A 10,875-nucleotide genomic window follows, 5' to 3' on the forward strand; every position below is an offset into this window, starting at 1 on the left:
AGAAATGTACATTACTATCTATAATAAATAGACTGTAGATTCATGAACCCCCCCCCCCCTGTGATTCACACCGCGGCCGTGATGATGACGACGACGACCGGAGGAGAGGAGACTTTGTGACGTCACGCCGGGAGAATGACACGCTCGTCCAATCAGCGGCTGAGGATGTGCAGCGCCAGACCGGAGCCGCCGCCAGAAGAAGGAGAAGAAGGATGATAACCATGCCAACCGGGGGGTGTGAAGCGAGCTGCTGACTGGGGGGGGGGGGACAGAGAGAGAGAGAGGAGAGAAGATAGAGAGAGAAGAAAGAGAGAGAGAGGGGGGGGGAACCCGCAGCAGAAGAAAATATAAAGATTCACTCTCTCATTTAAAAAGTGGAGGATAACGGAGAGAACATTTCCTGCAGGAGAGGGGAGAAGACGACAAGGAGCTGGTAATTCTCTCTCTTCTTCTTCTTCTTTTTTGTATTCCCATCTGTGTGGCGTGGTCCTCTTTCATCCCTCCATCATCCCTCCTTCTCCACCCCCCCCCTCTCTCCCTCTCTCTCACGCGTCGGATCAGGGACCGCACTGCTGCAGATGAATGAAACTGAACAAGCTGTTTATTGTTATGCTACACACACACAGACACACACACACACACACACACAGACACACACACGCTCTGAACACTTCGTGACATGGGGGTGGGGGGGATGGGGGGGGTTCTGGGATCGGGATCGAACCCGGTTCCGCTGCTGGTGACCTTCCCCCCCCGGTTGCTTGCAGTCATTGACGTGCGTGTGCGTGTGCGTGTGCGTGTGAAGAGGGAGATGGAGGAAGAAAAGGGGGCGGTTGGGGGGGTGGGGGTGGTGGGGGGGGGGTGGGAGGTGTGAGAGATGGGAGTTCTTTTTTTTTTTTTTTTATGAATGGAGGAGCTCCACATTCCTTTTGGCGCGCGCGTGCCAAGCTGAGCTAAAATTAGCCTCGATCTGGATTTTTTCACATATTTCTCATAATGCGCGTGCACGCGGAGGCAGAATACACGTGCACGCGCATTAACGAAGTTTTCTAAATAAAAAACGCACGCAGCAAAACTGACTGGGTCCGTGCCCGCCCCGCCGTGCCCCAGGACGTCATGCACCATTTTTAGAGATTTGTTCTATAAATAGAATTTCTATTGGATGATGGTTCTGACCGGGAGGGGGGGGAGGAGGAGGAGGAGGGGGGGGTGCGTGGACCCGATCTGGATCTTCTGGTTCTGGAATCTTCTCGGTAGGAACGCACCAGATTTACGCTTCTTCTATTTCTACCTGATGTATTTGTGTTGTGTTTTTGTGTGTTTTCGGCGGCTCCGTGTTGTCACGATGCGTTCAAGACACAAACAGAGGGAACGTTACTGTTTCTATTCGGAGGCTTTTCTTGTCTTTGTGTGTTAATCAGTGTTGTGTGTTGTTGTGTGTGTTGTGTTGTGTGTGTTGTGTGTTGTGTGTTGTGTGTTGTGTGTTGTGTGTTGTGTGTTGTGTGTGATCGGGGTCAAGTGCATGTCTGGTGAACGGATGAATGAGCAAACGCAGGAGTGAATGAATGTCTCCTTTGCTCTTTTATCAAAAAGGGACGGACGGTAACATCTTCCTTTCCCCTCTCTTCTCCTCCTCCATCACGGTTATTGTTTTCCTTCACCTCCTTTTACTCATGCTCTCCTCCTCCCATCATTTCCCTCCTTGACCTCCTTTTGCTTTTCTCTTGATTTGTTGTCTTCTCTCTGGTTTGATCTCTCCATGACACACACTCGCATGATCTCTTCCATCTCCTTCCACCTCTCATCCCTTCCATCCCTCTTACTCCCCCTTTCATCATTCTCCTCCTCCTCCTTCTCTCTCCTCTCTCCAGCTATGATTCTCTCCCTGGCCGCGGTGACGGCCATGAGCAGCGGCGGCGGCGGGAGCAGCCTCAACTCCTCCGCCCTCGACCCCTTCGACTCCTCCACCTCCTGGAGTTTGGCCGAGGACCCGTCCAACTCCTCCTCCGAGCCCGTGGTGCGAACCCTGACCCCCGACCTCCGGCCGGCGACCACGGCCGTGGCTGTGCAGGAAGTCAGCCCCTGGGACGTGGCGCTCTGCGTGACCGGGACGCTCATCTCCTGTGAGAACGCCCTGGTGATAGCGGTTCTGTTCTACACGCCGACGCTCCGGGCGCCGATGTTCATCCTGATCGGGTCGCTGGCGGTGGCCGATCTTCTCGCCGGCCTGGGCCTCATCCTGAACTTTGTCTTCACCTACCTGGTGGACGACTCGCTGGAGTACGTGACGCTGCTGTCGGCCGCTCTGCTCATCTCGGCCTTTTCGGCGTCCGTCCTCAACATTCTCGCCATCACGGTGGACCGCTACCTGTCGCTGTACAACGCCCTGACCTACCACACCGAGCGGACGGTGACCTTCACCTACGTGATGGTGGGTCTCATCTGGGCGGTGTCCCTCACGCTCGGCTTGCTGCCGGCGTTCGGCTGGAACTGCCTGAAAGACGAGTCCTCGTGCAGCATCTGCCGGCCGGTCACCAAGATCAACGCCGTGGCGCTCGCCGTCACCTTCCTCCTGGTCTTCGCCCTGATGATGCAGCTCTACCTTCAGATTTGCAAGATTGCCTTTCGCCACGCGCAGCAGATCGCGGTGCAGCACCAGTTTGTGGCCATCTCCACCCACAAAGGGGTCTCCACGCTGTCGGCCATCTTGTGTGCCTTCGGGGCGTGCTGGCTGCCGTTCGCCATGTACGCCATCGTGGCCGACTCCAGCTACCCGGCGATCTACACCTACGCCACGGTCCTGCCCGCCACCTGCTGCTCGGTGATCAACCCCATCATCTACGCGTTTCGGAACCCGGACATCCAGAAGTCCCTGTGGTTGGCCTGTTGTGGGTGTGTCCCGTCCAACCTCTCGCTCCGCCCCCGGACCTCCAGCGACGTGTAGCAGGGAAGGTTGGTTTCTGTTTGGCACGACGCTAGATGCTGAGTCAGGGCTGCATGAGGGACAGGAAGGCATGGGGGAGACCGGGACCGAGGGGAGGAAGGTGGAAGGGTTCGGCTGAGGAAAGAGATTTCCTCTACGCCTCGTATCAGGGCTGATGGGCCGATGGCGAACGCACGCCTGGCCGTGGCGGCGCCGGCCCGGCGAGCAGGGGGGACAGTGGGCGGTCCACGAGAAGACGAGAGCTGAGGAGATCACGTCCTGCCAGAGGGGGACGCAGGTGAAACCGACTGCAAAACAAAGACCGAGGTACCATCACCGCGGTTTGTGGAAGCCGCGGGTGAATGTGTCAGGTGACGCTTTCAACCGGCCTTCAGGGTGCGAGAGGCCACGCCCACTTCTCAGAGGGTAGCACGTACGTGTCCGACGTGTTCTGAGTCTCCACGGGACCCGAGTCTGGATGGTTACGCAATCGGAAGGAGAGAGTCTCGGAAAAAACGCCTGTTTGTGTTTTCACTGATGTGTTTTGAAATTAGTGTTGTGGTGGATAAAAATACAACGAGCTAAAAATACACAATGAATGACCTTGAGTTTTCTCAGCGAGCTTCCTGTGCCGAGCTCAGAGAGGAAAACAAGAATCTCTCCCCCCCCTCCCCCCCCCCCGTGAAACCTCCATGTTCCCTTCAAGTAATTAACGAGTTTATAGAAACAGTGTGAGAGTAACTGGTTATTTATGTGCCGAGGTTTTAACTGGATGGCGTCATGGTTCTAGGGGAGAGGTTCCCTGAAGAAATGTATTCACGAGAAGCTGGAGTCAACCAATCGTACGTCATCTCTCGTCAAACGCTCAAATCCAAACAGGGATCTGCCGCCGCCGGTCGGAGGAGGAGGAGGAGGAGGAGCCTACAGAGGCAGCTCCAGATCCAGGCCGGCGTGCGTTTTCCTTGGCGTGATGAAATCAAATCCGCTCCCTGTCGGTGAGAGAGAGAGAGAGAGAGAGAGAGAGAGAGAGAGAGAGAGAGAGAGAGAGAGAGAGAGAGAGAGAGAGAGAGAGAGAGAGGACGGCTTTTATTTGTTAAGTGCTGCTTTATTATTATTTTTATTATTATTTTATTATTATTATTTATTTATTTATTATTCTTCTTTCTCTTCGGTCACCAGACGACCAAGGACGAGTTCTGGTTTTCACACAATGAATTCTTTGAAGAGGAAGAACTCAACGGAGCCATAACAAAAAAATTAACTGATGGCTTTACTCGAGAGAGAGAGAGAGAGAGAGAGAGAGAGAGAGAGAGAGAGAGAGAGAGAGAGAGAGAGAGAGAGAGAAAACCAGTTTCTCCGCCAGCTCCCGCGCCGTGTGAAGCGGAGAGAGAACAGAATCCAGCACCAAGGACAGCGCCACTGCAGAGCGCCGCTACCCTGGGAACAGTGGGGGGGTGGCGGGGGGGGGGTGGAAAGTAGGCTACGCTGTTCTCTGTGTACACCATCTTAACAGGGAGAGAGAGGGGGGGGAGGGGGGGGTTGATTGGAGTCTATTCTGGTCGTTTAACTGCTCATGTGATTTTTTTTTTTTTTAAAAGGTGGTTAAATTCCTTTCAGGGTCGTTTGGCCTCAATCGGAGCGGCGAGGGTTACCGTGGTGACGTCCGTTAAAATGTCTAATTTGGTCTTAAAAGGTTTCTGAGGAGAGGACGGCTTTTATTTGTTAAGTGCTGCTTTATTATTTTTGTTATTCTTCTTTCTCTCCGGTCACCAGACGACCAAGGACGAGTTCTGGTTTTCACACAATGAATTCTTTAAAGAGGAAGAACTCAACGGAGCCATGAGAAAAAAAATGAACCGATGGCTTTACTCGACATTGTGTGTTTTTTGTGTCTTTGTTTTTATACTTTCATGGCTTTAATTAGCCAGTTGAAGAGATTTTTTTTTTTTTTTAAATATGTTTATTATTTTCCAGAATGAAAAAGGAACACAGGACAAACAAAAAAGAAAAGGATAAGAAAAAAAAACTCCCACCCCAAACTAACAAATAAACTAAAAAGCATGAACAGGATCAGCACATCCTAGTAAATAATTAACAGAAGCCACAGTCATGACAATAAATTAAACATACAAATTTACAAAAGACTACACAAAGTGAAGAGTAAACTAAAAGATACACACATCAGGCGTTTCACAATGATCCATACTTTAGTCCTTTCCTTGAAACAGTTGCAGTACAGGGTCCCACATCCTATCAAATATGTCTCCCCTGTCTTCATTATGAAGTCTCAGTCGCTCCAGGTGAAGCATATTTGCCATTTCTCTCAACCACTGATCGTACGTGGGTGCAATGTCAGACTTCCACCCACGAAGAATTATCTTCTTCGCGATCACAGTTCCAAATAGGATAGCTTTTTTCTCATATTTATTGGCAGAAGACAAAGGGGTGGTTGCAGTTGAAGAGATTTACCTCAGAGAGAACAGTCTCCTCGTATTCTGTCATGTTCGTATGAAGATAGAAAACACTGAAAATCCTTCAGCAATGTCGTGAAATGCAGAAACAGATTCCAACCGTGCTCATGAGGGCCGTTAGCGTGACTACCACCCCCCCCCACCGTCCCGTTTCCTCCTCTCGTGCATCTCAGCAGCAGAAATTATACATGAGAAAATAAATGTATGGCCCCGTGACTCGGAGTAAGAAGGTGAGAGCAGCCGAGTCTCTCAGGATCTGGACGTTTGTCTGCATCCGCTGAAACCAGGATCTGAATTTAGAGACAGCGTTCAAACTCCAGGGCCTGATTGATTCTCCATCAGCCAGCGCTGAGCACGGTCTTTACTGAGCAGCTCATCTTTCGTCCAGATGGCTTCAGTGGGCGAAAAACCAAGATTTACTCAAAACAATTCTAAAAAAGGAAATATTTTTATTATTTGTCCATGTTTATATATCGTTTGGTGGCAGGAACTCAAAACCAGAGATAATCAGATGGTCTTCGTCGCTCCGGCTCGAGTTCTACGCCTTCTAGTTTTCTTCTCCGAGCAGCCTGAATATTCACAACACACACACACAGACACACACGGCGAGTCGGAGAAGCAGCACAGCTCCGCCCGGGGCCCCTCGGAGGCTCGGCAGGTTAATGAAAAGCGAGGTGACGCGGCGTGAAATAGAAACGCCAGGCGAGACGCAACCTCAGGTCACGTCTCCCTCACAGCCAATCAGGAGGAAGCTATTTCCCACTGAAAAGGCCGTGGTGTGAGTTAAATCCAGCTCATGTTAATAACATCTGGGTAATAATAGCGGCAGGAGTCGGGGCCGGTGCTCGGAGGATGGAGAGGAAGCTGTGGAGAGGGAGAGGGGGGGGGGGGTGTGTTCTAACCTCCATCAGCATTTCAATGATCCGCTGAGATCGTTTTCACGCTGCACAAACTCCCAGAGAGGCGCCGTGACTCAGCTGTTGGCTCGCTGCTGACACACACGAGTGGGAGGTGTCCGGGGAAAACAGTTCAAACTATAAAACTCTGAAGACTCGTTGTTTTTGTTTCTGCGATGACGAAGGAGGAGGAGGAGTCACTTCCAGATTCAGCTCCTTCTACCAAAAATAAAACACGACGGCAAAAGAACAAACACACGGAAACTCTGAAAATGGCGCACATGAGAAAACAGGTATTACGATGTTGTTGTTGTTGTTGTTTTTCTAAAGTGTAAATACTTGGGGGTTGTTGGTGTTTTTTCTATTTTCCTTGGCAGCAGCAAAACAATCAGTTGTTTTTTTCGCAGCTGCACGACTCTGTTCGGGGATTTTATTTTGAAAAGACAGAATCGGGTGTCTTTTCTTTTTTGGCCTTATCGGAAAAACACAGGAAAAAAAACAGAAAAAAAAAAAGATAACACTTCCGCAATAATGTTTAATTGTAATTTGTTGCTGTGTACAAAAAGCCACAATGAGGAAAAAGAGAGAGAGGGACAGAGGTGGTCGAGCAACAAATAGCACATTGTTTCTGTATTTGAAGGATTTACATGAATTGTGAGATGAGATCAATCTAAACAGACGTTAAATCCCAAACTCACGGTCAATCACCGGTTCTCTGAAGGTCAAGGGGTCGCACCGGTTAAACAAGTCGGACCACCTCTCTCTCTCTCTCTCTCTCTCTCTCTCTCTCTCTCTCTCTCTCTCTCTCTCTCTCTCTCTCTCTCTCTCTCACTCCCTTTTTGCTCGATCACTGCATTGACGGATCCGTCTCACGGTAAAAAGACTTGCATCAATTATTAAGTGAAATACTTTCAATTACTCTGGAGGAGGTCGGAGGCACGAGACGGATGGAGTCGGGTATTTTTGGATGAACTGCAAAAAGTTCTCGAGCCGATCGATCACTCAGAGTTCATTGAATCCGTTTCACATGATGCAGATGTTGTTTGGGCACAGAATGAACAGAGGGAAGTGAGAGACTTGCTTAGTCACCTGTGTGTGGAGATGCTAGACGGGACCAACGGAATCAACACAACTAACACAGAGGATAGAAAACCAGTGTTTCTACGCTCACGTGGTTTGGATCTTTACATTCAAAGCAGATCTTCAACTGTCACAATCAGTTAAAAAGACTCTGAAGTTATTAAAAACCAGAGTTTATCTCCAATATTCAGCAGGAAACTTTGAAAAGATGGAGAATTCTAAACCCTTTTCAAAATATAATCAAACTAATAAGAGTCATAATGTTGTGTTACCAAATTTATAGGATTACTTTAATACACCTTCGCACATCTGGAGACACAGTGAGCAAATCATTAAACTCAGCAGCATCGCACATCTGTATTTCAGAAAGCGTCTCTGTCTCCGTCCCTGTCCCCTCTGGCGTGTCCACTCCCCCCCCCCCCCCGTGGTCGTTTTAACAATGAACACTCATCTGTGAATACGCCACCACACGGTCAACCACTCCTGAGAGAAGTGACCACTCACTGTGTGTGTGTTTAACGTGTGTGTGTGTGTGTGTGTGTGTGTTCTCCTCCTGGGATCATAGCCAGTTGTAATCAAAGCATCTCTCACTGTAAACACAAACACACACACACTGGTGTTGTCCGCCACTATACAGGACTCTAGTTCAAACCTTAAGGAAAAGAAAACAATTCTGTACAAGTGTGTGTGTGTGTGTGTGTGTTATTTTTCTTATGCAATGCTGTACAGAAATATGTATATTTTTGTAATGTTCATCAGGGCATGAGTTACAGGACGTGGTCGCTGCTGTGAGTGTGTGTTTGTTGTGTGTGTGTGTGTGTGTTTTCTTCCTATTCTGTTTTTCTTCCTATGAACAAATGTAAAATGTTTCTTGGGGGGAAGACGTTTGTGTCAGATATGCTGAAAAAGTGCCATAATTTTCGACGTACGTGTCTTATTTTTGGTTTGTGTACATACACGTTTATCGGAGGGTGAAGTCGGTGAAAATGTAAATTGTAACAAAAAGTTCTCAGTCGAGCGCAAACCTCCGCCAAATCCGTTTAAACTCCACCGTTCACAGATACCAGTCCTGGAAATATGACAGAACTAATGAAATATTAGGGTGACCATGCTTCCTTTACGCTGGAATGGTTGTTAAGTAGAACTTCCACTAGAGGGCAGCGCAGAGTCGAGTTTCTGACAACAACAAACACGTCTACGATGGAAGAAGCATGAATTCGGTTCTAATTGACCCTCCAGAGTCATTTCTGACGCTGGTATCTGAACATCGGAACAGAGGTGACCACATAACTTCCTTGGCGGAGGTAAAAAAAAAAGTTCCACGTGGTCCAATCAGCAGCAGGACTGAGAAAGACACAAGGATGTTATGTAAAAAAAAAAAGGAGTTGACCTTGATGCTATCGATCACTGAACTGAGCAAACTGACGAGAGACAGCGACCCCCCCCCCCCCCAAACACCGGGTTTCCTACCTGCAACTTCAGACTTTTATTTTGGCGAGCAGCAGCAGCAACAAGACACGGAGGATGTTCGTGTTTCTGTAAAAAACGTCTCCTCGACTTGAAGAGCAGTGATTTGAAGTGTTTTTATATAAAAAAGAAAAAGAAAAGACATGCACTTAGACAGACAGGGGGGTGGGGGGGGAGAGAGGTCGGGGGGGGTGGGGGGGACTGTGCGTGAGCAGCGTGGTACGTCACAGAGTTCGGTTTCTCCAGCGACGTCACTTCGTCTGAGTCGTGTCGAGGAAAGCAGGTCGTTTCAAAGACAACCCCCCCACCCTCTCCCCCTTCTCCCACCCCCACCCCCCCCCTCCATTCCGCTTCCCTCCTTTCAAAAATCATCCCACGCACTTTTTTTCCTCCCACGCTTCCTGCGGTAGACAACCCCCCCCCTCGTTCTTTCAGCAGGCGTCTCCCTCTCTCTCGTCTCCTCATCCTTCTCTCGCTGCTTTCCTCTGTATCCAGCCCATCCCCGACACCTTCATCCCTCTTCCTCCTCTTCCTCCTCCTCTTCCTCCTCCTCTTCCTCCTGTCAAACATTTCTTCCTCCCTGTCCTGCAGGAAGATCGTCGGTGAAGCTCCGTCTAAAAATAGTTCACCTGAGAGCAGATAAAAAGAATGAAGAGGGAAAAGGAAGGGAGGGAGTGAAGAGGAAGAAACCAACCCTCCCTTGACAGTAGCATGTCTCCTCCTCTTCCTCCTCTTCCTCCCCATCTCCTCATCCTCCATCTTTACACCTCTCCTCCTCCATCCTTCTTTTCTCCCTCTCTTCTGAGCACAAGAGTTTATAAAGCAGGGTTCAGGGTGCGGCCCACCCGTCGGTCAGGCTCACGTCCCCCGTCCCCCCCCCCCGGTGACCCCACGACCTGGCAACACTTCAGGCAAAGATTCTCAATCAATACGATAAAAAAAAAGTTAAATAAAAACCATTACAGAGCTAATTTTGTATCGGACCGAGTATGGCCTTCATAGTTTTATGCATGGAGTGGGTTGGTGTGGGCGCGGAGGCAGCACGGGTGCACCACAGGGTTCGAACCCTCCAGGTGGGGGGGCGCGACTGATACTGTGATGTCAGGGTCTTTGAATCATGTCTTTATTTCTACTGTATTTTCTTTCCATCTTTCCTCTTACGTTCATGTTGTGAAACGGGAAGTTACAAAAAGTACCAATGCACTTTATCAAGATGGACATGTTACACATTGCACTTGTAAATGTCGAATGTAAAAACCTCGAAGAGAAAGATTTATTTTTACTATTGTAAATAATTGAGAAGAGAAAGAAACAAATGAGAATAAAAAACAAAAAGACTGCAAAAAAAAACAAATTTGCCAAATAAACTGAGAACAAGTAAAAAAAAAAAAGGAGCTGGTTGTTGTATCGTTGTGTTATTTCCTGGACCGGAGTCGATCCTGTGACGTCGCCGTGTTCGTGTTTGTGAGTCTGTGTGTGTGTGGGTGGGTGTTGGTACAAGTGTGTTGGGGATTGTGAGTCAATATCGCAGGTCACTGTGGTGTTAAGGAAAAGCCCGAGAGGCAGCGATAAAACGGGGAAAAAAGAGAAGTGCTGCTGAATTATTAAACCACTCCCTGCTTGCATAACGGCAGAAGGGCGAGAAACGACGAGAGACAGAGAGAGAGAGAGAGGAGGGAGAGAGGGAGAGAGAAAGAGAGAGAGAGAGAGGACACACATACATGATGTTCATGTAGAAGAAACCACAGGAAGCCTTGTGTTACACACACACATACATACATATAACAGTAAATCTTTCTCAGTATAAATAATGAACCAGGAGACTTTTGCTGAATCTATGAAACAGCCGAGGATCATAATTCAAACCTTAATGAATCTCAATCACTTTGTGTGTCGGTGAAAGTTGGACCTACACAATTAAACATGTGTGTTTTATGTTTGACACCTGACTCACCTCTATTCAGTCCCTAACATGGCGGTGGAGAGCTCCACCGTGTGGTCAGAGGTGAGTACTGCAGAGCCAAGTCGTGAGGGAAAA

General features: G+C 48.8%; 1 protein-coding gene across 1 annotated transcript; it reads left to right on the forward strand.

The window, feature by feature from the left end:
- The first annotated feature begins 1,873 nt into the window (after window positions 1–1,873).
- Window positions 1,874–2,944, forward strand: gpr185b (G protein-coupled receptor 185 b). Its single transcript, XM_061066535.1, has one exon. The coding sequence runs from the start codon at window positions 1,874–1,876 to the stop codon at window positions 2,942–2,944; it is 1,071 nt and encodes a 356-aa protein (XP_060922518.1).
- The last annotated feature ends 7,931 nt before the right edge of the window (window positions 2,945–10,875 follow it).

The sequence above is a fragment of the Limanda limanda genome, chromosome 22 (genome assembly GCF_963576545.1).
Source record: "Limanda limanda chromosome 22, fLimLim1.1, whole genome shotgun sequence".
Lineage (NCBI taxonomy): Eukaryota > Metazoa > Chordata > Actinopteri > Pleuronectiformes > Pleuronectidae > Limanda > Limanda limanda.

Excerpts from the sequence above, each read along its gene's own strand:
- gpr185b (XM_061066535.1), top strand. The coding sequence starts at position 1,874 with ATGATTCTCTCCCTGGCCGCGGTGACGGCCATGAGCAGCGGCGGCGGC.